Here is a 26,262-nt window from a genome sequence, read left to right on the forward strand (position 1 = left end):
TATATATATATATATATATATATATATATATATATATATTTTTATAAAGAATGTATAATGTGACATCTGATTTATTCGCTAAACACCTTTTTTAATTATTACACCCGATCAACTGCACTGCATATGAAACATCTAATTGGCTATGATGCTAGCCACACAGTGGATTTCCAGTATAACTCAGACTTTGTCAAACTGAGCATCAAAATGGGAAAGACACGTGATTTAAGTGACTTTGAATGTGGCATGGTTGTTCTGAAACTGAGATTTTCATGCAAAACCATCTGTTTGGTTTGCAAAAAGTGGCCTGAATAGACAAAACATTAAGTGATTACATTTTATGGGCCAAAATACCTTTATAGCAGTAAATTAGTGAACATATTAGTATATTCTTTATATCTATTGTTTGTTGCAGTTTCGCACTGGGACAAACAACTCAGCCAATGGCGTGGCACCACATCTCACGGTTGAACTTTCAGTTTCAGTAGTCATGTGACTTTTTTGAGTACTTTAACAAACCTGGAACAGTCACTCTCACATTAATGTCTGAATGTTGTGTCTGTTTTTTTATTTTACGTGTCAAACGTGCTCTATTTTTCACAACAAATACGGGTTTATATTTATTTATTTATTTATTTATTTATTTATTTATTTATTTATTTATTTATTTATTTATTTATTTATTTATTTAAGCATGCCATCATGTACCAAGGGGGGGCGCAATTTGACTGGCGTATAATGAAATGGTTCCAGTCGTGGGCTCTACCCGGAGTATTTCACATGTGGGGCACATGACCCGGAAAAGAAGCTACCGCATTACCGGTGGTTGAATTAGCAGCAGACCTGACCGCGACTTCTTCATCATGTCCGCCAAACTGAACGCTTTAACTAGCGACTCTTACATTGACATTAGTCAGTACAGAGACCAGCATTTTAAGGTATATAACTGCATTATGGCGTTTCTTTTCCGTGGATTTTGCTGTCAGCGTGGCGAGTTCTTTTTCGAGTAGCAATTAGCAACGGCTAACAAACAATAGATCATAGCAAGGAAAGAATCCTACAATACTTCGACTTTGAGTTTGTGTTTTAATGTTGAATTGTGTTCTTGTTCTACTTTGTTTTGAGGGCATTTTCCTAGTGTTGTATGGTTTACGTGTTTGGATTCGTAACTTGATTTAATCACTACCTAGAGTTTACGTTATATTCGTTATATACGTTATATATTTGTATTTTCAGGGAAACCGCTATGATCAGGAGAAGCTGTTGAAACAGAGCAACACTTTGTACGTGGGGAACCTTTCCTTCTACACCACAGAGGAGCAGGTATGTTCACTGTGCACTGACATTATTACTGAGTACATCACTGGTTTTTACTATGGACCCTGAATGCTTTTGACTCTGGTAGTTAGTGAGCTTTTATTTCGATAATGTTTATTTAAAGCAGACAAAAGGATAATATTGAAATGCAATCTCTTGAACTTATTTCTATTAGTTGAAGTTTGAAGTCTATATTTTAACTACAATTCTCACTTTTGTTTTTTTGTTTTTGTTATTGATGAACAGGTTCATGAGCTGTTTTCTAAAAGTGGAGACGTTAAACGCATCATCATCGGCCTGGATAAAGTCAAAAAGACGGCCTGTGGGTTCGTCTTTGTGGAGTATCCTTTTAAATATGAAACTTTAAATCAGGTACTTGCATTCACCCACACAGAAAACACACCATGCCTTTTAAATCTGATGTAAACAGATGAGTGTCCTGAGAAAACCAGTTTCAAATGTGTAGCTCTTAGTTTTGTAGGTTCACACCTGGCATTAGACTGTGTATCCATGCGTGTTTTAAATAAACATCATCGTCAAGTTGTTTGATAATTGATTAATCGGTTTGAGTGTTAAATTGAGAAAATAATCGACACGTTAATCAACTATGAAAACAATGTCATGTCAGTTTCACCACAGCAGAATGAGATGGGTTGATGAGTCTTTAGGTTCCTCTGATGGACCTTAACCCTGGTGATACCAGATATTACACACGTGGTGATGCAGAACATGCCATGCGCTTCATTAATGGCACACGGCTGGACGACCGGATCATCAGGACAGACTGGGATGCCGGCTTCAAGGAGGGACGACAGTACGGTCGTGGCAAATCTGGAGGACAGGTGAGGATTCTGATATGTCCTTGTTAACGAGTACATAGCTGAACATAACTATCTCGGTGTGGATGCCTACAGGCTTCTATATTTAAGAGTATTGTAAGGGTGATTACAATTTATGGCTCTATGGCCAACTCAAACCACACATACAAACAAAACCAAAAGACTTGAATAAATCTAAAATAATTAAGCAAGAATATTAATATATTAAACTACTATCCAAAAATCTACTTTTATCTGTTAGAAAATCTGAAAAGTACAGGGAATGTGAAGGTTTTTGTCATTTTGTGTCATTAAAAATCCTCTGTAAACACATTAATTCGTATTTTAAGGTTGATGAACATAAAAAACGGTTGGTTATCTGAAGGAAACTTCCCTTATAGATACTAATAAATGGCTATCAGCCAATATATTGAATTATTGGTGCTTTGCCAATATTAGACTGCTGTAATCTCATGTAGTTTAATAGGTTTCGGGAACACATTTCTGAATGTTTTTTCATTCAGCTGGATATCAGTTCAGTCATGTAATATCCCATGGGTAGAATTAAACTGACCTTTTGCCAGAGACACAATTCAGTGGGAAACACTGAATGTTCACTTTGGCAGAGGAGAAATCGACTCTAATTCAAATGGACTTCACGTCGGGGGCTTCAAATCAAAAAGGCTTGTGTACTTTTCAAAAATCCATATCTGTTTAACTCCAGCTTATATTAAAAGCAAAACAAGGAGGGATACATTGTATAAAATGAAGTAAAAAAAAGACCTTGGTTGGCAGTGTTTGCCAGTATGGATCGATAACAAGGTTCCCCTTATTACTTGCTTTGTCTGTCTGTGTAGAAATTGTCTTTAGAGCAGCGTTTTTCAGTTGCAATATAAAACACGACAGACTATGACATTTTGAAAAATGACATGTACTGGAATTGCGCAGGGGAAAAAAAGGTACACCGTATGATGGCATTTTAATACATCAGTATGATATTTAGAAAGTGCTCCAACTTCCGAAATGAATTATGCATGATTCACCATGGCCTTTGGAAAGATAAGCATTACTGTTGCTCATGGCATTTGAAAAATGAAAGTCTTTATTATGCAGTTTACAAATACAACAAACATAATCTTGTCAGAAGTATTGAAGTATTCAATAACGTTTGTGTGAAAGTGTTAAAAAAAAAAACAACCTAAATGTGGGACAGTGGACTTAAACTAAACTTCGGAACCACTTTTTCTGCTGTAAACCCATGTATTTGTATATCTACCAATGTTATTTGTTGATTCAGGCACAAATCTTCACACTTTAGTGTAAAATATTGATGTTGTGATAAAACATCAGCAACATCTATTGCCCCTCAGCTTCTGCATTTGTGAGGTTCACTCTTTCATCGCTCTCTTGTCTTATCAGCGTGAGGCTTGTTGTCCTAGACTCCTCCCCCTGTTTTTAAAAGGCAACACTTTTGATCTGGCGCCTTCCTCTCTGCACCTCGTTAGACATCTGCAACTCTGCTCCACTTTCTCCCTCACTCAGGTCTCAGTCCACTTCTTGGCATTTTTCAAAAGCAGGCATTGTTGGACAGAGTTGGCTGCAGAAGAGGGGGTTTAGTTAAAAAACATTTCCATAAAATAATACTCATATGGTATGTGAGCAGAAAACCACCCCACATGCACAGCAGTATGTAATGATGATGCAGATCATTGTGTGTAAACTTCTCTTTATCCTTGACGTTTTACAACATTAAAAGCAAAAAAGAATCTCAGTCACAAATTACAATAACTTAGAAAAAACTACAATAGCTCCCATTTCTAAATTTCCCCCTGTGGGGATCAATAAAAGTAGTAATATTATTGAAATAGAGAGTCAAAGTGTTAAAATGTTGTTCAACCTAATTGTGCTGATTTTATGTGATTACTACTAAAACCCTAACAACAGATTTTGTACAAAGTGGTAGTTTTCTGTTTTTCAGGGGGAAAAAAACACAAAATTGCTTAAAATAAAGACACAAGTGTGGACCTTTTTTAATTGTTGTTAATATAAATGGTACAGTCATGTCTGTCTCTTTGTACTTGTGTATATATGTATCTGTGTAGGTGAGAGACGAGTACAGACAGGACTACGACCCAGCCAGAGGCGGCTATGGTAAACTGGCTCAGCAGCATCCAATTGTAGAGCCACGTCATACTTTTTAATAAAAAAAAAAAATGGACATGACCACGACCACAGCAGACTGCCTGGACCACACAGAGCTCCACCGTTAAGTTCTGGACTGAAATAAATACCAGATCATGCCAACACAGACTGTTTGTGCCAGTGCTCACATTAAACTCTCCACTGCAGACCTGCGCGAACCACTGGACATTAGCATCTGTCTCCATGGTAGCACAGGTCAGAACTCATTGTCTCCCCCCCCCCACACACACACACACACAGAGTGGAATACTCCGATAGGGTGCATTGACTTGGGTTATTTAAAATATCAAAAGGACAATGTTAGTTCCAATAATAGTAAAGTGACTTCCTGACTTACATGAATGACATTTTGTTTCCCAAATTGTGAATACTTTTTTTTTTAAATAAAGGTTTTTCTTCGACGTTTGGGGTGTAGCAGTTTTTTCCCTAGTCACAATATGTGAGTTCAGTGTCAGTCAACTTTATTTAAATGATAATCTTGGTTGTGATGTGAGTTTATACTTTTTTTTTTTTCCCCGTGAGCTAGTGGTGTCAAGTTTTGGCCTTTTCATGAATTTGAATTAAGTTTTTTTTTTTTCTTTCTCTCTTGTCACATGTCGTCATTGGTAATGTAAAACATATTCACTGTAGCAGCTTTATTTATAAGGACCTACACAAAATAATGGGAGATTTAGTGCTATATCCTCATATCTGATTATTCCCCTCCCACACACACAAACTGCTAGTGTCTTCTTAGATCAGTTTGCCAGCTGAACAATTTCCAATGAATGATTTTTCAAAGACTCCTGTGAATTTGAGATCTTTAAGATCCCATTAAGCAAAGTTATTGCAAGAGCTTGTCTATGATTTGAACCCAGGACCTCCCACACTCAAAGTGATACTCATACCCCAAGACTAACGAGCCCCGTGACATTTGCTCGCCAACAAAAATGGAACAGTATCATTTACTCCTGGACAGTCTAAACGTGACATTTAGTTGAGCTCATCCTGTTGCTTCAGATTGTTGTCGCTGGAATAAAACCCTTCCAATATACACGTATTATATTTGAGACACATACTGTCTTTGCTAATTATTCACTCGAGCAGCTTTAATTACAGCCCCTGTCACTAAATCAATGGGGATTATTGTGTTGTCGTCTGATATCTGAGTCTCTCCAGGCAGCTTTTCAGTCCTGATTGTGGTTTGGCAAAAACACAATTATTTTTTATAACGGTAACAATTTCTTCTTCATTCAAGGACTCACATTGTGAATGAACCAAATCAATTTGAATTTGCTCCTGAGGAGGAACACTTCATTGTTTTAGAGGGAGGACCTTAAAGAGAGGTCTTTAAGGTCCTCTAAGGACCTCTCACGCCCAAAGCGAGAATCATACCCCTAGACCATCAAGCCCTTATGTTTATGGAATCAGCCTGTAATTTGTACCGCACAGCAGATTTCTGGGTCAGTGGGACAGACTGAGATTTGCCAGGATCCATGTTCAGATTCACTCTGCTACTGTAGAGGTTGTGTGCACCGAACCTCACAAATGTGCTGCTTCAAATCGTAGCTGGAATAAAACCCTTGTTATACATATTGGCTTTGCTAAAGATTTACTGCAGCAGCTTGAGTTACAGTGTCTGACAATTTCTAGTTTTTAGTTATTCACTGTGAATGTGGGTGAATTTAATTGATTTGTATTTACTCCAGAAGAAGAATATTTCGTTGTTTTCCTTAGAGAGTTTATGTTAAGGTTATTGCAAGGGCTTGTCCGGGAGTTGAACCCGGGACCTCTCGCACCCGAAGCGAGAATCATACCCCTAGACCAACAAGCCCTTATACCAAGCATATTAACTTATAATTGTTTTTTGCAGTGTAGCAGATTTCAGGGTCAGTGGGACAGACCAGGATCCATGTTCAGATTCACTCTGCTACTGTTGTGTGCACCAAACCTCACAAATTGGCAGATTTGCTCATCGTGCTCGATCGTAGCTGGACTAAAACCCTTCTTATGTACAAATATTGCACATTGTATAAATATAAAATATAAATATTCACTGAAGTAGCTTTAATTATAGCATCTGTCACTAAATCACTATATTGTGTCATAGTCAGATATCTGAGTCTCGTGGCAGTTTCTCAGTCCTGATTGTGGTTTAACATTTTCCCGCAATCAGTGCTATTACTGTTCTTTCGGAGCAGTTTACCTGCTGGACAATTTCCAATTGTTCTTCATTCAAGGACAAAAACTGAACATGCATTTTATCAGTTTGTATTTACTGCAGTTGAAGAGCGTTTTTTCCCTCTCTTCCTTGAGAGGGAGTTTATCTCTCATGTACCATTAATTAAAGTCATCGCAAGGGCTTATCTGGGATTTGAACCCAGGACCTCTCGCACCCTAAGCGAGAATCATACCCCTAGACCAACAAGCCCTTGTTTACAGTTTATCAGACTATCATTTTTTACTGCATAGCAGATTTCAGGGTCAGTGGGACAGACTGAGATTTGCCAGGATCCATGTTCAGGTTCACTCTGCTACTGTAAAGGTTGTGTGCACCAAACCTCACCAATTGGCACTGTGTCGTTTGCTATTGTAACGTCCAAGTGTGACATTTTGTTGAGCTCATCCTGCTGCTTCAGGTTGTAGTCCGGGATTTGCCAGTTATACATGTTGTCATTGCTAAATATTCACTATAGCAGCTTCAATTATAGCACCTGACCCTTAGTCAATGGGGATTATTGTGTTGTAGTCAGATATCTGAGTCTCTCCTGACAGCTTTTCAGTCCTGATTGTGGTTTGACGTTTCCTTCCCCCCCAACAGTTATATTACTGTTCTTTTGGATCAGTTTAGCAGATGGACAAAGTCCAGTTATTATTGAATGTAAGACAGTTCAATCAATGTGTATTTATTCCAGACAAAGAGCACTTCATTGTTTTCCCAAGAGAATTAATTGTAAAGCTACCACAAGGGCTTGTCCGGGATTTGAACCCGGGACCTCTCGCACCCGAAGCGAGAATCATACCCCTAGACCAACAAGCCCTTGTTTTTATGAAAAAGCCTATGATTTTTGCCACGTAGCAGAATTCAGGGTCAGTGGGACAGACTGAGATTTGCCAGGATCCATGTTCAGATTCACTCTGCTACTTTAAAGGTTGTGTGCACCAAACCTCACAAATGGGCAGATTTGCTCACCAACAAACGTGTAACAGTATTATTTACTGTTGTAAAGTCTAAGCATGATATTTAGATGAGCTCATCCTGCTGCTTCAGAGTGTAGAAATAGTCACTTTATTAGCTTTAATTATAATGTCTGACCCTTAATCAGTAGGAATTATTAAGTTTTATTCTGATATCTGAGTCTCTCCTGGTAGCGGTTTGACATTTCCTACCCATAACATTGGTGGACAATTTCCAATTGTTGTTTCATTCACTGTGAATTGAATTAATTTGTATTTTCTCCCCAAGAAGAGCACTTTGTTGTTTTCCTCAAAGTTATTGAAAGGGTTTGTCCGGGAGTTGAACCCAGGACCTCTCGCACCCGAAGCGAGAATCATACCCCTAGACCAACAAGCCCTTGTTTACATGATATCAGACTATAATTTTTTACTGTGTAGCAGATTTCAGGGTCAGTGGGACAGACTGAGATTTGCTAGGATCCATGTTCAGATTCACTCTGCTACTGTAAAGGTTGTGTGCACCAAACCTCACAAATGGGCAGATTTGCTCACTAAAAAAAATGTAACAGTATCATTTACTACTGTAACGTTCAAGCGTGACATTTAGTTGAGCTCATCCTGCTGCTTCAGGTCGTAGTCTGGGATTTGCCAATTATACATGTTGTCATTGCTAAATATTCACTGTAGCAGCTTCAATTATAAGATCTGGCCCTTAATCAATGGGGATTATTGTGTTGTAGAAAAATGTAATCAATACATATTTATTCCAGACAAAGAGCACTTCATTGTTTTCCCTAGAGAATTAATTGTAAAGCTATCACAAGGGCTTGTCCAGGATTTGAACCCGGGACCTCTCGCACCCGAAGCGAGAATCATACCCCTAGACCAACAAGCCCTTATACAAAGGATATACGCTTATAATTTTTTTGCCGTGGAACAGATTTCAGGGTCAGTGGGACAGACCAGGATCCATGTTCAGCTTCACTCTGGTACTGTAAAGGTTGTGTGCACCAAATAGCATTTGACTCTTAATCTACGTATTGTGTCACAGTGTGATATCTGAGTCTCTCCTGGCAGCTTTACAGTCCAGACAGGGGTTTGACATTTCCCCCTACTGTCTTCTTTGATCAGTTTAGCAGCTGGACAATTTCCAGTTATTGGTAATTCAAGGCCTCACATTGTGAATGTGAGTGAATTGAATCGAATCAGTTTGAAGTGACAACAGAAGAAGAACAGTTAATTTGTTGCTTTAGGAGAGAATTATCTTTAAGTTTTTATGAGAGCTTGTCCGGGATTTGAACCCGGGACCTCTCGCACCCGAAGCGAGAATCATACCCCTAGACCAACAAGCCCTTGTTTTTATGAAAAATCCTATGATTTTTACCACGTAGCAGAATTCAGGGTCAGTGGGACAGACTGAGATCTGCCAGGATCCATGTTCAGATTCACTCTGCTACTTTAAAGGTTGTGTGCACCAAACCTCACAAATGGGCAGATTTGCTCATCCTGCTCGATCGTAGCTGGAATAAAACCCTTCTTATGTACAAATATTTGACTTGCACATTGTATAAATATTCACTAAAGTAGCTTTAATTATAGCGTCGGTCACTAAATCAATATATTGTGTCATAGTCAGATATCGGAGTCTCTCGTGGCAGTTTCTCAGTCCTGATTGTGGTTGGACATTTTCCCCCAATAAGTGCTATTACTGTTCTTTCGGAGCAGTTTACCTGCTGGACAATTTCCAATTGTTCTTCTTTCAAGGACACAAACTGAATGTGCATTTTATCAGTCTGTATTTACTGCAGAAGAAAAACTATTTTTTATCACTTCCTTGAGAGGGAGTTTATCTCTCATGTACCATTAATTAAAGTCATCACACGGGCTTGTCCGGGATTTGAACCCGGGACCTCTCGCACCCAAAGCGAGAATCATACCCCTAGACCAACAAGCCCTTGTTTACATGATATCAGACTATAATTTTTAACTGTGTAGTAGATTTCAGGGTCAGTGGGACAGACTGAGATTTGCTAGGATCCATGTTCAGATTCACTCTGCTACTGTAAAGGTTGTGTGCACCAAATAGCATTTGACTTTTAATCTACGTATTGTGTCACAGTGTGATATCTGAGTCTCTCCTGCCAGCTTTACAGTCCAGACAGGGGTTTGACATTTCCCCCCTTCTGTCTTCTTGAAGCAGTTTAGCAGCTGAACAATTTCCAGTTATTGGTAATTCAAGGCCTCACATTGTGAATGTGAGTGAATTGAATCAGTTTGAAGTGACTACAGAAGAAGAGCAGTTAATTTGTTGCTTTAGGAGAAAATTAATCTTCAATTTATTATGAGGGCTTGTCCGGGATTTGAACCCCGGACCTCTCGCACCCTAAGCGAGAATCATACCCCTAGACCAACAAGCCCTTGTTTACATGGTATCAGACTATAATCTTTTACTGCGTAGCAGATTTCTGGGTCAGTGGGACAGACTGAGATTTGCCAGGATCCATGTTCAGATTCACTCTGCTACTGTAAAGGTTGTGTGCACAAAACCTCACCAATTGGCACTGTATCATTTGCTACTGTAACGTCCAAGCGTGACATTTTGTTGAGCTCATCCTGCTGCTTCAGGTTGTAGTCCGGGATTTGCCAGTTATACATGTTGTCATTGCTAAATATTCACTATAGCAGCTTCAATCATAGCACCTGACCCTTAGTCAATGGGGATTATTGTGTTGTAGTCAGATATCTGAGTCTCTCCTGACAGCTTTTCAGTCCTGATTGTGGTTTGACATTTCCTTCCCCCCCAACAGTTATATTACTGTTCTTTTGGATCAGTTCAGCAGATGGACAAAGTCCAGTTATTATTGAATGTAAGACAATTCAATCAATGTGTATTTATTCCAGACAAAGAGCACTTCATTGTTTTCCCAAGAGAATTAATTGTAAAGCTACCACAAGGGCTTGTCCGGGATTTGAACCCGGGACCTCTCGCACCCGAAGCGAGAATCATACCCCTAGACCAACAAGCCCTTGTTTTTATGAAAAAGCCTATGATTTTTGCCAGGTCAGGGTCAGTGGGACAGACTGAGATTTGCCAGGATCCATGTTCAGATTCACTCTGCTACTTTAAAGGTTGTGTGCACCAAACCTCACAAATGGGCAGATTTGCTCACCAACAAACGTGTAACAGTATTATTTACTGTTGTAAAGTCTAAGCATGATATTTAGATGAGCTCATCCTGCTGCTTCAGAGTGTAGAAATAGTCACTTTATTAGCTTTAATTATAATGTCTGACCCTTAATCAGTAGGAATTATTAAGTTTTATTCTGATATCTGAGTCTCTCCTGGTAGCGGTTTGACATTTCCTACCCATAACATTGGTGGACAATTTCCAATTGTTGTTTCATTCACTGTGAATTGAATTAATTTGTATTTTCTCCCCAAGAAGAGCACTTTGTTGTTTTCCTCAAAGTTATTGAAAGGGTTTGTCCGGGAGTTGAACCCAGGACCTCTCGCACCCGAAGCGAGAATCATACCCCTAGACCAACAAGCCCTTGTTTACATGATATCAGACTATAATTTTTTACTGTGTAGCAGATTTCAGGGTCAGTGGGACAGACTGAGATTTGCTAGGATCCATGTTCAGATTCACTCTGCTACTGTAAAGGTTGTGTGCACCAAACCTCACAAATGGGCAGATTTGCTCACTAAAAAAAATGTAACAGTATCATTTACTACTGTAACGTTCAAGCGTGACATTTAGTTGAGCTCATCCTGCTGCTTCAGGTCGTAGTCTGGGATTTGCCAATTATACATGTTGTCATTGCTAAATATTCACTGTAGCAGCTTCAATTATAAGATCTGGCCCTTAATCAATGGGGATTATTGTGTTGTAGAAAAATGTAATCAATACATATTTATTCCAGACAAAGAGCACTTCATTGTTTTCCCTAGAGAATTAATTGTAAAGCTATCACAAGGGCTTGTCCAGGATTTGAACCCGGGACCTCTCGCACCCGAAGCGAGAATCATACCCCTAGACCAACAAGCCCTTATACAAAGGATATACGCTTATAATTTTTTTGCCGTGGAACAGATTTCAGGGTCAGTGGGACAGACCAGGATCCATGTTCAGCTTCACTCTGGTACTGTAAAGGTTGTGTGCACCAAATAGCATTTGACTCTTAATCTACGTATTGTGTCACAGTGTGATATCTGAGTCTCTCCTGGCAGCTTTACAGTCCAGACAGGGGTTTGACATTTCCCCCTACTGTCTTCTTTGATCAGTTTAGCAGCTGGACAATTTCCAGTTATTGGTAATTCAAGGCCTCACATTGTGAATGTGAGTGAATTGAATCAGTTTGAAGTGACAACAGAAGAAGAACAGTTAATTTGTTGCTTTAGGAGAGAATTATCTTTAAGTTTTTATGAGAGCTTGTCCGGGATTTGAACCCGGGACCTCTCGCACCCGAAGCGAGAATCATACCCCTAGACCAACAAGCCCTTGTTTTTATGAAAAATCCTATGATTTTTACCACGTAGCAGAATTCAGGGTCAGTGGGACAGACTGAGATCTGCCAGGATCCATGTTCAGATTCACTCTGCTACTTTAAAGGTTGTGTGCACCAAACCTCACAAATGGGCAGATTTGCTCATCCTGCTCGATCGTAGCTGGAATAAAACCCTTCTTATGTACAAATATTTGACTTGCACATTGTATAAATATTCACTAAAGTAGCTTTAATTATAGCGTCGGTCACTAAATCAATATATTGTGTCATAGTCAGATATCGGAGTCTCTCGTGGCAGTTTCTCAGTCCTGATTGTGGTTGGACATTTTCCCCCAATAAGTGCTATTACTGTTCTTTCGGAGCAGTTTACCTGCTGGACAATTTCCAATTGTTCTTCTTTCAAGGACACAAACTGAATGTGCATTTTATCAGTCTGTATTTACTGCAGAAGAAAAACTATTTTTTATCACTTCCTTGAGAGGGAGTTTATCTCTCATGTACCATTAATTAAAGTCATCACACGGGCTTGTCCGGGATTTGAACCCGGGACCTCTCGCACCCAAAGCGAGAATCATACCCCTAGACCAACAAGCCCTTGTTTACATGATATCAGACTATAATTTTTAACTGTGTAGTAGATTTCAGGGTCAGTGGGACAGACTGAGATTTGCTAGGATCCATGTTCAGCTTCACTCTGGTACTGTAAAGGTTGTGTGCACCAAGTAGCATTTGACTTTTAATCTACGTATTGTGTCACAGTGTGATATCTGAGTCTCTCCTGCCAGCTTTACAGTCCAGACAGGGGTTTGACATTTCCCCCCTTCTGTCTTCTTGAAGCAGTTTAGCAGCTGAACAATTTCCAGTTATTGGTAATTCAAGGCCTCACATTGTGAATGTGAGTGAATTGAATCAGTTTGAAGTGACTACAGAAGAAGAGCAGTTAATTTGTTGCTTTAGGAGAAAATTAATCTTCAATTTATTATGAGGGCTTGTCCGGGATTTGAACCCCGGACCTCTCGCACCCTAAGCGAGAATCATACCCCTAGACCAACAAGCCCTTGTTTACATGGTATCAGACTATAATCTTTTACTGCGTAGCAGATTTCTGGGTCAGTGGGACAGACTGAGATTTGCCAGGATCCATGTTCAGATTCACTCTGCTACTGTAAAGGTTGTGTGCACAAAACCTCACCAATTGGCACTGTATCATTTGCTACTGTAACGTCCAAGCGTGACATTTTGTTGAGCTCATCCTGCTGCTTCAGGTTGTAGTCCGGGATTTGCCAGTTATACATGTTGTCATTGCTAAATATTCACTATAGCAGCTTCAATCATAGCACCTGACCCTTAGTCAATGGGGATTATTGTGTTGTAGTCAGATATCTGAGTCTCTCCTGACAGCTTTTCAGTCCTGATTGTGGTTTGACATTTCCTTCCCCCCCAACAGTTATATTACTGTTCTTTTGGATCAGTTCAGCAGATGGACAAAGTCCAGTTATTATTGAATGTAAGACAATTCAATCAATGTGTATTTATTCCAGACAAAGAGCACTTCATTGTTTTCCCAAGAGAATTAATTGTAAAGCTACCACAAGGGCTTGTCCGGGATTTGAACCCGGGACCTCTCGCACCCGAAGCGAGAATCATACCCCTAGACCAACAAGCCCTTGTTTTTATGAAAAAGCCTATGATTTTTGCCAGGTCAGGGTCAGTGGGACAGACTGAGATTTGCCAGGATCCATGTTCAGATTCACTCTGCTACTTTAAAGGTTGTGTGCACCAAACCTCACAAATGGGCAGATTTGCTCACCAACAAACGTGTAACAGTATTATTTACTGTTGTAAAGTCTAAGCATGATATTTAGATGAGCTCATCCTGCTGCTTCAGAGTGTAGAAATAGTCACTTTATTAGCTTTAATTATAATGTCTGACCCTTAATCAGTAGGAATTATTAAGTTTTATTCTGATATCTGAGTCTCTCCTGGTAGCGGTTTGACATTTCCTCCCTATAACATTGCTGGACAACTTCCAATTGTTGTTTCATTCACTGTGAATTGAATTAATTTGTATTTTCTCCCCAAGAAGAGCACTTTGTTGTTTTCCTCAAAGTTATTGAAAGGGTTTGTCCGGGAGTTGAACCCAGGACCTCTCGCACCCGAAGCGAGAATCATACCCCTAGACCAACAAGCCCCTATACGAAGTATATTAGCTTATTACTTTTTTTGCCGTGTAACATATTTCAGGGTCAGTGGGACAGACCAGGATCCATGTTCAGCTTCACTCTGGTACTGTAAAGGTTGTGTGCACCAAATAGCATTTGACTCTTAATCTACGTAATGTGTCACAGTGTGATATCTGAGTCTCTCCTGTCTCTATTGTCTTCTTGGATCAGTTTAGCAGCTGGACAATTTCCAGTTATTGGTTATTCAAGGACTCCCATTGTGAATGTGAGTGAATTGAATCAGTTTGAAGTGACAACAGAAGAGGAGCAGTTAATTTGTTGCTTTAGGAGAAAATTAATCTTCAATTTATTACGAGGGCTTGTCCAGGATTTGAACCCGGGACCTCTCGCACCCTAAGCGAGAATCATACCCCTAGACCAACAAGCCCTTGTTCACATGGTATCAGACTATAATTTTTTACTGCATAGCAGATTTCAGGGTCAGTGGGACAGACTGAGATTTGCCAGGATCCATGTTCAGATTCACTCTGCTACTGTAAAGGTTGTGTGCACCAAACCTCACAAATGGGCAGATTTGCTCACTAACAAAAATGTAACAGTATCATTTACTACTGTAACTTCCAAGCGTGACATTTTGTTGAGCTCATCCTGCTGCTTCAGGTTGTAGTCCGGGATTTGCCAGTTATACATGTTGTCATTGCTAAATATTCACTATAGCAGCTTCAATCATAGCACCTGACCCTTAGTCAATGGGGATTATTGTGTTGTAGTCAGATATCTGAGTCTCTCCTGACAGCTTTTCAGTCCTGATTGTGGTTTGACATTTCCTTCCCCCCCAACAGTTATATTACTGTTCTTTTGGATCAGTTTAGCAGATGGACAAAGTCCAGTTATTATTGAATGTAAGACAATTCAATCAATGTGTATTTATTCCAGACAAAGAGCACTTCATTGTTTTCCCAATAGAATTAATTGTAAAGCTACCACAAGGGCTTGTCCGGGATTTGAACCCGGGACCTCTCGCACCCGAAGCGAGAATCATACCCCTAGACCAACAAGCCCTTGTTTTTATGAAAAAAGCCTACGATTTTTACCACGTAGCAGAATTCAGGGTCAGTGGGACAGACCAGGATCCATATTCAGATTCACTCTGCTACTGTTGTGTGCACCAAACCTCACAAATGGGCAGATTTGCTCATCCTGCTCGATCGTAGCTGGAATAAAACCCTTCTTATGTACAAATATTTGACTTGCACATTGTATAAATATTCACTGAAGTAGCTTTAACTATAGCGTCGGTCACTAAATCAATATATTGTGTCATAGTCAGATATCTGAGTCTCTCGTGGCAGTTTCTCAGTCCTGATTGTGGTTGGACATTTTCCCCCAATCAGTGCTATTACTGTTCTTTCGGAGCAGTTTACCTGCTGGACAATTTCCAATTGTTCTTCATTCAAGGACAAAAACTGAACGTGCATTTTATCAGTCTGTATTTACTGCAGAAGAAAAACTATTTTTTATCACTTCCTTGAGAGGGAGTTTATCTCTCAGCTTCAATTATAGCATCTGGCCCTTAATCAATGGGGATTATTGTGTAGAAAAATGTAATCAATACATATTTATTCCAGACAAAGAGCACTTCATTGTTTTCCCTAGAGAATTAATTGTAAAGCTATCACAAGGGCTTGTCCGGGATTTGAACCCGGGACCTCTCACACCCGAAGCGAGAATCATACCCCTAGACCAACAAGCCCTTGTTTACATGATATCAGACTATAATTTTTTTACTGTGTAGCAGATTTCAGGGTCAGTGGGACAGACTGAGATTTGCCAGGATTCATGTTCAGATTCACTCTGCTACTGTAAAGGTTGTGTGCACCAAACCTCACAAATGGGCAGATTTGCTCACCAGCAAAAATGTAACAGTATCATTTACTACTCTAACGTCCATGCATGATATTTAGTTGAGCTCATCCTGCTGCTTCAGAGCGTATACACATATTTGACACACATTGTAGAAATATTCACTGTAGTAGCTTTAACTATAGCGTCTGACCCAATTAATATGTCATAGTCTGTCCTGGTAGCTTTTCAGTCCTGATTGTGGTTTGACTTTTCCCCTGGAAACACTGCTACTGATCTCTTGGATCAGTTTCACAGATGGACAAAGTCCAATTATTATTGAATTGAATATAATTTATCTGTATCCTAGATGAAGAGCAGTTCATTGTTTTCCCTAGAGCATTAATTGTAAAGCTATCACAAGGGCTTGTCCGGGATTTGAACCCGGGACCTCTCGCACCCGAAGCGAGAATCATACCCCTAGACCAACAAGCCCTTATACAAAGGATATACGCTTATAATTTTTTTGCCGTGGAACAGATTTCAGGGTCAGTGGGACAGACCAGGATCCATGTTCAGCTTCACTCTGGTACTGTAAAGGTTGTGTGCACCAAATAGCATTTGACTCTTAATCTACGTATTGTGTCACAGTGTGATATCTGAGTCTCTCCTGGCAGCTTTACAGTCCAGACAGGGGTTTGACATTTCCCCCCTTCTGTCTTCTTGGATCAGTTTAGCAGCTGAACAATTTCCAGTTATTGGTAATTCAAGGCCTCCCATTGTGAATGTGAGTGAATTGAATCAGTTTGAAGTGACAACAGAAGAAGAGCAGTTAATTTGTTGCTTTAGGAGAAAAATAATCTTCAATTTATTACGAGGGCTTGTCCGGGATTTGAACCCGGGACCTCTTGCACCCTAAGCGAGAATCATACCCCTAGACCAACAAGCCCTTGCTCATTACCTGGCAGCCTATCATTTTTATAAATAATCCATAATTCATTATCAAAATAGTTTGGGGTTTAGCGTTGTGATTAATAACTATTTAATCTGTTATTTGTTGTAGTCATACTCCTGTGCTGTGTGTTCAGAGTTCCCCTGTGGTAAATTGAATTGACTGAACATAGTTCTCATGACACCTCATCTTTCACAGCATCCTCTCGATGCAGCTTTTGAAACTGAACACTAGATGGCAGAAGAGGAGATGGAGTTCTTTGGAATAAATCAGGGACAGAAAACATGTGATAGTGACCCCACAGTCATGTACACAGTTTACATACAATGACTGTGTGAAGGTCAAGAACAGCAGTGTGTTGTAACTAGAGGGTTGTCGGTGTAGTGCTTCTGAGCAAGGTACCCTAACCTCCATTGCTCCCCAGGCACTGCTCCCAATTCGAGGAAGGTTCCTAATGAACCGGTTACCTTGGTTACCTTCAAGCCATGTTTAAAAATATACGAGTAAACCATGGAAACTATTTATCCCAAGTCAAAATTGTGGTGCACAGTTCAAACTATATGATGAAATTCTCATGCAAACAAAAGGATAAACAGTTGAAACAAAAACTCAGAGGTTCAAAAACAACAGAATTCTGGTTTAATATACAGTACAACACTGTGGGAAGAGCTTAGTGAACATTTATGAAATAGGTAAACTGCTGATCTACTTAGCTGAAGGTAAACGATAATAGTCATAAAAAAATGAATACATTTGCTTTTATGAAAAAGAAAACTAGAAAAAATACTCTTGTTAAAAGCAGTGAAATTAACACATTTGACAGACTGGGTTAAAAAGGATGCTTTTGCGCCACCGCAGTTTCTGTTTATCTTGTGACATTTTAGTCTTTGAGCATAATTGTCTATTGTAAGTTTTGCGAAAAGTATTTGATTCTGGCCTCGGTAACATAAATGATCTGTCTTTTATCCAAAGTTTGCCTATTTGCTATTTAAACGGAAGCCTGGAGAATGATCTACTCTCATGCTCGTGCAGCCAAAGAAGTGCAGCTCACTGATGATGTGCCCACAATGATGATTTGGTTCTTGGAGATAAGCTATTTTTATTACAGCACATTAGCTATTATGAAAGTCAGGCGCAAAAAAAGTTCAAATGGGGTCAAGTGAGAATCAGACAGCGCCACGGCCAGAACCCAGAATTAATGAGACATTATGCTAATGAGAGGCTGTTTGGACAGAAAAACCTTGAAATACCTCACTTTGTCTCACGATAATTGTCCTATCTGTCTGCCATTAGCAGAGAACGTCCCGAGACTTGTGTTCTCCAGAGTTTGTTGTTGTTCATATGACGAACACAGCTGGAGATCGGCGGTCATGACGCAATCACAACAGCAGGAGAATGTTGAGGTGAATGGTGGCGTCTGTTTGCCCACTCACTCGCTTTGGATTAGCCACAGTTTCTCCTGCTGTGTCCTCACACGGCTCATCTAAAGATCTGACCTTGGAGCTGTCCAGTGTGACTTTTGATCATGCAACCCCTGCAATGTCCCAACTTCATGTGTGAAATAACTTTTTTTTTTTTTCTTTTACAACAGTTTGTATGTCCATATTAACAATGTAAAGTAATGAAATGAATGGGAAGAAAGTTACTTTATTGACTCTGACTTTCCAAGTTGGAAATCCGACTTGAGGAGACGTTCCAGTTGAAGGAACGTCCTCTAAAATCAGAAATTCCTACTTCAGAGTACAACTGGAACTCACCAAAAGTACTTGTGTTAGGTCTGCAGTTAAACTACTTAGTTACTTGTTCTTCCCGTGATTTTGTTTTTGCCACAAGACAATAACAGTTTGATAAATAGTGTGTTTTTCATAGTGTTTGACAGGCAGACAGACAGTCACCTGTCTATGTGTGTGTGTTTGTGTGCGTGTGTGTGTGTGTGGCAGCTCAGGCGGCGAGATAACACATCAGACAACTCAAAATATGTCAACTCCGTGGACATATTTGTGGAATATAAATGCAAGTTGTATCCTCGAAATAAGAGTCTGCCACCTGTGAGGAACTCGTGATGATGATAATGATGCTGACAGAGACAACATCTTACATAAAACTGAGCCAAAGCTGTCACTCAGAGGGAGATGAACTGTGGAGTTTTACTACTGTCTAAGATTATCAGTAAAAATGTATATGACTTATCAAAGAAGAAGCAGTGCATGGAGATAGAAGTGAAAAACAAACAAAAATCCAACACAAAGTTTTATGGTCATGATGATTGACAGATCAGCACTGGATCCACCGTGTTTTTTCTCTGCAGGACATGAAAACTGCCGTGAAGGGCAGGTGAGTGAATGACACAGTTGCCTGCAGATACAAACATCATTTTACTGACTTTTTATTTTTATTGAAAATGTGAAGTTTACAAAACTTTGTGGCATACGGAATAATTTTAACAAAAAATACCACACAGTGTACTGTGCACATAGCAATATGAGAGCTTTAATTAGACAAAAATAAATTAGGTAAATGGAGTCTAAAACAAGTATTTTAAGTTCATTATAGGCTCCGAGGAGAAACTTTGCTTTGATTTTAAAGAGGTAAGATTATTGTCCAAAAGTTATTTTCTTTAAAAATGGAGAACTCCGGCTTTGTTTTCCTCCATTTAGAGGCAAGGACGGAAAATGTCACTGTTGTTTTCAGGAGGCAGGTCAGCAAGTAGTCCACAATGGACAAACCAAACATCTTTTCAGTTTTGATGCTGACTGAAGGCTACATATGGCGCTTTTCCTCAATACAGTTGTAGTGACGACTCGATTCTACTCTGGCTTTTTTTTTTTTTTTTGCTTTTCCATTAGCAATAGTACCAAGTACCTGGTACTTTCTTAGTAACTGCTCTGGTGAGGTTCCAAGCGAGCTGAGCCGATACTAAAATGTGATGTAGACAGACTGTCGGCCACTGATTGATCTTCATTGGAAGAGTCATAAGCGTGTCGCCCACCGCTAGAATCAAACCGAACAATGCCGAGCTGTAGATCAGATAAAAAGTCTTAAAAATCCCGAAAACATCCTGTTAATCTCCAACATTTAGCAAGGGAATTTCTAAAATCTCAATATTTAACAGAGGAGTCTAAACCTAACCCTGCCGAAAGCTGGTGATTGTGATCCGAATCACAACCCGCTCAGCCGACCCAAACCGTGTAGAGTCAAGCCCTGCTGTGCCGTGCTGTGCTACAACTGTATAGTGGAAATCTTGGCGTCCTTCATTTTGACACTTTTTGTAACCTCAATTAACTTTTTAACTGCAGTGACTTTGTACCATAACTAGTTAGCATTAAACGTAATGTCCCCCTGCCTGCGCTGATTGTTTTTTAATGAACCACATGCAGCACCTTCATTGTCCTCTAGGGGAGCCGTGGCCCACACTTCTTAACGTTGCTTGTCTTTCCCTTATTTATTATTATTATCCTATAGAGCCAGACCATAAAAAGTAGTTGAACAATAAAGATGGTAAAACCAGACATCATTGGCCATTATACATTTCAGCCACAGCCACAGGTGGACAAATACTTCTATCACCATGTATATATATATATATATATGTATATATGTTGTTTTTATTTGCTACCGGAGAATAGCTGCAGCGCTCCGATGAGTGAACGTGTCATTTTCCTGTTATCTCATTAGAGCAAAGTGATTCAGTCCTTTGTGACTTGTTGGGTAACACATCCACACTAAAGAGCTGCAGCTTCCCCATAAACAAGCTAAATTAGCACATGTTAGCTTGACAAGGGAAAGTGTTTGTGGGAAATGAGGTGATTTATCTAGCGGCCGTGCTTCACATCCAGCGTAAATGTGAAGTCTATAGGCGGAGAGTGAGTGTAGCACTGCAGGATAAAGGCAGAAATAGAGGCACTGAAAAAGAATTTGACAGGTTTGACAGGATGTCATGTAGCATAAAGTTTCATCATCTGCCGTTTTAATTAAACAATGCGCGGCAGCCATTTTGATATATGTTTTAGCATTGAAATCACACGTGTGACTGATCGCATTAACGACGGCTCTGTTCAGCTCATGTCATTTTGTGAAGCAACATTCACCCTGAAAGTCACACACACTCATCCTGGACCACATTATTCTCCACATGAGGGTCCCAGGGGTCGCTGGTGCCAATCCCAGCTGACATAGGGCGAAAGGCGGGGGACACGCTGGACAGGTCGCCAGTCCATTTGTAGTTAGGTGTTGTTTTTACATGCACTCAGGTTTAAATTACGACCAGATTCTCCCTTAGTGTCTTTTCTTCTTTCCTTTTCTTCTTTTCTTCCAATGTCTAATTATTTTCTATTGCTAATAAACAAATCAAAACAAAACTTAAACTCAAGCACATGTAGACTGTTTGCCCCTTGAAATCAGCAAGACCTGAGTGAAATGACCCAGGGCCGGTGTCAGCCTCAGGCACAATATTAAAATAAAATAAAATAATTTAAGAAATTAAATACAACCCTCCTAGTGGTTGGGGGGGGGAAACTCACAAATAAAAATGAGACACGAGATGTGGCTCCTACAGGGAAACATAGAGACAAACAATCATCACTCTCACACTCACTCCTAGGGTCAATTTAGAGTGTCCAATTTGCTTAATCCCCAAATCTGCATGTTTTTTTTGGACTGTGGGAGGAAACCAGAGAACCCAGAGAAAACCCATGCTAAATGGAACTCAACCATTATTCATTTTTCTTTATTTGCACCCATGCATTTCCTGCTGTGATGTTTCTTTGATAACATGTTTCTTCTTGGTTTAAGAGGAACATCACCACACTTTGTCACCAGGTAATCTTCACCTTGCCTGCTGTTCCTCTTAAAAAAATCTAGTGATGACACAGACTGCTGTTGTTCTCGACAGAGTAGAACAAAAACGACCTCAATGTTGTCCTCAATTTAAAGAAAAGCATTTGTGAGTCCATTTCATGTGAGCGTGACCTCCTGTGGTGTAGAAGGCCGATGGTGTCATTTCAGTTTTTCCCCTTCTTTGAGACAAAATGTATTTAGTAAACATAAATTCTTCATGGTGTTAAACAAATGTATTAGACCTCCTACAGAGTCTATATGAAATATTTATTTTAGAAGAGAAAGTATTAAATATTGTCATTATTCTTTGTATCTTTAAACTAAGCAACTCAACTAAAAGTCACTGGTTACAAAAATGGTTTGCAAGGTTACGTGATGTGTGTACAGTGCTATTTCTGAAATCTTTCAAAAACATGTTCGAAACTGAACATGTTATTGTTATTTATTTGGTAAAAAACAAACTGAATTCACGAAATTTTTCTACCCAAATCTTTAGCCGGCGCGCAGATATTAAATCGGATGTTAATCAAGCATAACATTCAACCACTAAAACAACATTTTCTGTTCAGGAATGCAACTTTATTTTGACATCTTAATCGAGAAACAGTTATGTGCTTTTAATATTTATTTCAGTTTTTTTGTAAAACAGTACATTTCAAAATTCCTAATTCCTAATTCTATTTTAGTGTTAAAAATATCGTTTCACTTAAAGAAAATGATTTTGACAATTTAGGGGAGCTGTGGCTTTGGGGGGGGTGCTCAAATACATTTGTTAAGCACTGAATGTGAACATAATTCACTAATAAAAAATAAGTAGAGTTCCTGTCTGACAAACATGAGCAGTGCATGGTGCTGGCAGGTCGTCTCTCGGTGGGAATCACTGGCCCTAATATCACGCTCCATCACACTCTCAACACCCCGCAGCTTTCAACAGAGCTCTACCTTCCTCTCACTTCTCAACTGTTGCTGCAGTTACATGTGTTCTTTGAGCACACTCACTAAAGATCAACGTCGGCTGTGAACTTACCGGAGTGAACTTTTGAACACTTTCATACCCCCTTAAAGTCTGTGCTTTCAGTAAGTCCGCAGTTTTGCTCCGGCAGAGTCGCTGTCACGCTCAAGGCGATACTCTGTCCTAGTGTTATTCCTCCGACCGTGAGGATGTGCTGTTCTCAGATGAATCTATGTGCAGAAGCAATTGTCCCGCCTCAGCTCCTCTTGCTTGAACTACAAAGAGGCCTGGTCCCTACAGCAATCATTTTGAGGCTAATTTAACACAGTTAGAAATACAGGAGAATTTTTTTCCGTTTAGCACTGTCCATTTCCTTCCTCGGATTGATTTGCTCTCTTCCTCCCATGGTACTGATGATTGTCTTGCATAGACAGCAGCTCAGTGATTCACAAACAGATTTGTTTCTCTTCTCTCCTATGAGTAAACACCAGCAAACCATCCTCTACCTCACAACAGAGAGATCTTTGCTTTTTAAAGAAATGGAATTTACAGAACGTCCCGATTGGAATCCGCACGAGGGAGGGGAGAATGTTGCCGTGTAGTCGCCGGCTTCAATTTATCAGCTCCTGTCTTTATACGTGTTATTTAAGGTAATTCACCACCTTAATTTACAGAAAAACAAAACAATAGAGGTGAACAGTTTCTGGATGTCTGTTACTTGTATCAGAAAAGAGCCTAAAAACATAAAAAAAAAAGTAAATATAATGTTCTTTAAATAGAAAAGAAAACAACAAAACACATTATAACAAAAAAAATGTCTCTAAAGTTCCCACAGTACAGTCTGAGATTGTGTGGGGATTTACCGCTGCATGAGCGGGGAGCGAACATTCACTGATGGCACTTTTATTCTAGGTTTCCAAATATTAAACGGAAATATGACGATGAATATGAGATATTTGTCAGCATTATGACAATTGCATCTCTTGCCTTTGCAGTAAGGAGACCCGGGTTCACGACCTGGTCAGAGAAAGGGTCTTTCTGCACGGAGTTTGCATGTTTTCCCCGTGTGTGTGTGGGTTTTCTCCGGGTTCTTCGGCTTCCTCCCACAGTCCAAAAACATGCAGTCTTGCGGCCCCCCAATCAATTTCATGTGACCCGTCACCTATTATCAAGTTATAATGAGTTATTTCTGTACATTTTTGATTATTATTAGACTAATTTTGCATCATAAGAATGTTTATATTGTGAACTATTTATAATTCCATATTAAAACAAACACTTTTAATGTTGAAACTGTGTGAAATATCATCATAAATATTATTTTGATGTTTAACCGGCCCCTATCTGACCAAACCAGACCCTCAGTGGCCCCGAGGTCATTTGAGTTAGAGACCCCTGCTCTAAATTGACCGTAGATATTAGTGTGGATAGTTCTGTGATTGGCACAGCAACCCCCGTGACCCTCATGTGGAGGATAAAGTGGTAGAAAATGGATGGATGACAATTCCAGATCTGAGAGCAGGACAGTTGTGTCCCTTCAATCAAACACATTTTTAAGTGGAAGCTACAGCAACAAAACCCACACAGTAACAAGCAATAGAGCAATTTTCTATATGAATATGGAATATGTAGTCTATATGTTGACTTGCAAAAACCTCTTTAGAGGTTCACAGGGTTGAAATGTGCTGCTCTTCACCCTCCCCATGCAGCCTGAGTGACGTCTCTTAGTTGCTCACACTCCCCGGCTTGTCCGTGGAGATGATTAGATAAGACAGTAGCTGTTGGTGGGACGTTGTCCAGCTGTAGCTGCCACTTTGCAGGCTGGGGTTTTCCGCCTTATCGTGCCCTCGGGTTAGCCGCTGATGTCCAGGCCGAGCTGCAGCTGACAAATGGGCAGAATCCTGCGGAGCTAATGTCATCTTTGGGCTGGTGTCAGACTGTCGGCCTCCATCTGCCAGGGATTTGAGCTCCTTTATTTATCCTCCCCTGACATGTCTGTCTGAGCATCTGTCTTTCTCTCAGCGTGTGTGCGTGTGTGTGTGTACGCCTCTATATGTGCTACATTTCTCTGTTTGGATTGGAGCAGTGAGCCACCTCTAGACACTTCTCATGTTACCTCCTGCACTGAGCTCCTTTATGACATTTTCTTGATTTAATGTGCAATACATCCCAGTGCAACACTGCAATCCATCAATATATATGTGCATATATGTGTATGTGTATGTATGTGTGTATATATGTGTATATATATATATATATATGTGTGTATATGTATATGTATATATTTATATATATGTATATATATATATATATATATATATATATATATATATATATATATATATATATATATATATATATACATAAAAAGGGTGCTGTATATCTGTATATATTTTTTTTATTTTTTTTTATACATTTTCTTAATATTTTTTATACTCTGTATAGATTTTAATTTGAGGTCTACTTTTATACTTTTATATTTATACTTAAGTTTGTGTTTCTGTCTTCTACAACTGACTTGTAGAACCCGCACAAGATTTCCAATGTGCCTGGACTATCTGTTTAAGCACAAATGGCAAATAAAAACCTTGAACTTGAACTTGAACTTGAACTCGAAATATGTATTTTTAGAAGAAGATGACACATAATTATATTAAATGATATCAATTTTCTTATCTTTAAACAAGGTATTGTTAAGGCAGCACCTCTAAAAGTCACTGTGATACATATACAGTGTTTAGCAAGTGTTTTAGACCACAACTTAGTGTAAAGTTTATGCCACAGTTGCACTAAATTAACAGCATTGGTATTTATCAAAATCATTTTTTATGTTTCTGTAATGGTTAGTGCACCAGTATTGAGAAGCTCTTTTAAACAAAATTGTGTTTTTAAGCTAAAATATAATTATAATTTGTTTACAAAATAAATAGTAAAGCACATTATTATTTCTTGATTAAGATGTCAAATTATAGTTATTTTCTTGCATTCCTGAACAGAAACATTTGTTTTACCGTTATGTTTGATTGATTTCTGACTTCTCAGAGAAGAAGCTCAGTGAGCTGGCTCAAATTCAGGTATAAAAAGGTGAATTCAGTTTGTTATTTGCCGAATAAAATAAAAAATATTTATGGTTTCTCCTATTTATGACAGCTGGTCTATACATTTTTTATTTGACTTAAATACCACCAATGTGAATGCATTTAGTGAAATGTATATAAAGAGTAATAAAATGCTAATTTGCCAAATTTGTTACATGACCTACAAAAAATTAAGCTGAATAATTGTTCTCTAAATACTAAATAGATTAAGTGAAATGGGAGACTCATAAACTGGCAATTTAGAAGAATAATATCACTCAATAAACTTTATTGTCCCCTTATGGGAGTTTAGTGGTGATCATAATTAATAAATAAATAAGTAGATAAAGACAGTGTGATAAACCAAACATACAGTTCAATATGTTATGTATTTTCATTGAACACCATTAACTGACTACTG

At 39.1% G+C, this 26,262-nt stretch overlaps 1 protein-coding gene and 21 non-coding genes across 23 annotated transcripts; 1 reads left to right on the top strand and 21 right to left on the bottom strand.

Moving 5' to 3' along the window:
- Window positions 1–773: 773 nt before the first annotated feature.
- Window positions 774–4,735, top strand: ncbp2 (nuclear cap binding protein subunit 2). 2 transcript variants are annotated; one of them, XM_058637538.1, is made up of 5 exons: window positions 774–935; window positions 1,234–1,320; window positions 1,561–1,686; window positions 1,983–2,156; window positions 4,235–4,735. In XM_058637538.1, the coding sequence occupies exons 1-5, from the start codon at window positions 861–863 to the stop codon at window positions 4,331–4,333; spliced, it is 561 nt and encodes a 186-aa protein (XP_058493521.1). In that variant the 5' UTR covers window positions 774–860; the 3' UTR covers window positions 4,334–4,735. The 2 variants fall into 2 exon arrangements, with proteins under 2 accessions (XP_058493521.1, XP_058493522.1); XM_058637539.1 differs by having other exon boundaries at window positions 776–935; window positions 1,561–1,655; window positions 2,018–2,156.
- A 1,340-nt stretch (window positions 4,736–6,075) lies between these two features.
- trnap-cgg (transfer RNA proline (anticodon CGG)) lies at window positions 6,076–6,147 on the bottom strand. The gene has a single exon. It is a non-coding gene; the product is annotated as a tRNA-Pro (tRNA).
- A 525-nt stretch (window positions 6,148–6,672) lies between these two features.
- trnap-agg (transfer RNA proline (anticodon AGG)) lies at window positions 6,673–6,744 on the bottom strand. Its single transcript has one exon. It is a non-coding gene; the product is annotated as a tRNA-Pro (tRNA).
- A 537-nt stretch (window positions 6,745–7,281) lies between these two features.
- Window positions 7,282–7,353, bottom strand: trnap-cgg (transfer RNA proline (anticodon CGG)). Its single transcript has one exon. It is a non-coding gene; the product is annotated as a tRNA-Pro (tRNA).
- Window positions 7,354–7,815: 462 nt separating this feature from the next.
- trnap-cgg (transfer RNA proline (anticodon CGG)) lies at window positions 7,816–7,887 on the bottom strand. Its single transcript has one exon. It is a non-coding gene; the product is annotated as a tRNA-Pro (tRNA).
- Window positions 7,888–8,313: 426 nt separating this feature from the next.
- trnap-cgg (transfer RNA proline (anticodon CGG)) lies at window positions 8,314–8,385 on the bottom strand. Its single transcript has one exon. It is a non-coding gene; the product is annotated as a tRNA-Pro (tRNA).
- Window positions 8,386–8,770: 385 nt separating this feature from the next.
- On the bottom strand, window positions 8,771–8,842 carry trnap-cgg (transfer RNA proline (anticodon CGG)). The gene has a single exon. It is a non-coding gene; the product is annotated as a tRNA-Pro (tRNA).
- Window positions 8,843–9,372: 530 nt separating this feature from the next.
- Window positions 9,373–9,444, bottom strand: trnap-ugg (transfer RNA proline (anticodon UGG)). The gene has a single exon. It is a non-coding gene; the product is annotated as a tRNA-Pro (tRNA).
- A 391-nt stretch (window positions 9,445–9,835) lies between these two features.
- Window positions 9,836–9,907, bottom strand: trnap-agg (transfer RNA proline (anticodon AGG)). Its single transcript has one exon. It is a non-coding gene; the product is annotated as a tRNA-Pro (tRNA).
- A 537-nt stretch (window positions 9,908–10,444) lies between these two features.
- Window positions 10,445–10,516, bottom strand: trnap-cgg (transfer RNA proline (anticodon CGG)). The gene has a single exon. It is a non-coding gene; the product is annotated as a tRNA-Pro (tRNA).
- Window positions 10,517–10,969: 453 nt separating this feature from the next.
- On the bottom strand, window positions 10,970–11,041 carry trnap-cgg (transfer RNA proline (anticodon CGG)). The gene has a single exon. It is a non-coding gene; the product is annotated as a tRNA-Pro (tRNA).
- Window positions 11,042–11,467: 426 nt separating this feature from the next.
- trnap-cgg (transfer RNA proline (anticodon CGG)) lies at window positions 11,468–11,539 on the bottom strand. Its single transcript has one exon. It is a non-coding gene; the product is annotated as a tRNA-Pro (tRNA).
- A 380-nt stretch (window positions 11,540–11,919) lies between these two features.
- Window positions 11,920–11,991, bottom strand: trnap-cgg (transfer RNA proline (anticodon CGG)). The gene has a single exon. It is a non-coding gene; the product is annotated as a tRNA-Pro (tRNA).
- A 530-nt stretch (window positions 11,992–12,521) lies between these two features.
- trnap-ugg (transfer RNA proline (anticodon UGG)) lies at window positions 12,522–12,593 on the bottom strand. Its single transcript has one exon. It is a non-coding gene; the product is annotated as a tRNA-Pro (tRNA).
- A 391-nt stretch (window positions 12,594–12,984) lies between these two features.
- On the bottom strand, window positions 12,985–13,056 carry trnap-agg (transfer RNA proline (anticodon AGG)). Its single transcript has one exon. It is a non-coding gene; the product is annotated as a tRNA-Pro (tRNA).
- Window positions 13,057–13,593: 537 nt separating this feature from the next.
- On the bottom strand, window positions 13,594–13,665 carry trnap-cgg (transfer RNA proline (anticodon CGG)). Its single transcript has one exon. It is a non-coding gene; the product is annotated as a tRNA-Pro (tRNA).
- A 453-nt stretch (window positions 13,666–14,118) lies between these two features.
- trnap-cgg (transfer RNA proline (anticodon CGG)) lies at window positions 14,119–14,190 on the bottom strand. Its single transcript has one exon. It is a non-coding gene; the product is annotated as a tRNA-Pro (tRNA).
- A 347-nt stretch (window positions 14,191–14,537) lies between these two features.
- trnap-agg (transfer RNA proline (anticodon AGG)) lies at window positions 14,538–14,609 on the bottom strand. Its single transcript has one exon. It is a non-coding gene; the product is annotated as a tRNA-Pro (tRNA).
- A 562-nt stretch (window positions 14,610–15,171) lies between these two features.
- Window positions 15,172–15,243, bottom strand: trnap-cgg (transfer RNA proline (anticodon CGG)). The gene has a single exon. It is a non-coding gene; the product is annotated as a tRNA-Pro (tRNA).
- A 620-nt stretch (window positions 15,244–15,863) lies between these two features.
- On the bottom strand, window positions 15,864–15,935 carry trnap-cgg (transfer RNA proline (anticodon CGG)). Its single transcript has one exon. It is a non-coding gene; the product is annotated as a tRNA-Pro (tRNA).
- Window positions 15,936–16,447: 512 nt separating this feature from the next.
- trnap-cgg (transfer RNA proline (anticodon CGG)) lies at window positions 16,448–16,519 on the bottom strand. Its single transcript has one exon. It is a non-coding gene; the product is annotated as a tRNA-Pro (tRNA).
- A 382-nt stretch (window positions 16,520–16,901) lies between these two features.
- Window positions 16,902–16,973, bottom strand: trnap-agg (transfer RNA proline (anticodon AGG)). The gene has a single exon. It is a non-coding gene; the product is annotated as a tRNA-Pro (tRNA).
- Between the last annotated feature and the right edge of the window lie 9,289 nt (window positions 16,974–26,262).

Source organism: Solea solea, chromosome 9, assembly GCF_958295425.1.
Source record: "Solea solea chromosome 9, fSolSol10.1, whole genome shotgun sequence".
In the NCBI taxonomy this organism is placed as follows: domain Eukaryota; kingdom Metazoa; phylum Chordata; class Actinopteri; order Pleuronectiformes; family Soleidae; genus Solea; species Solea solea.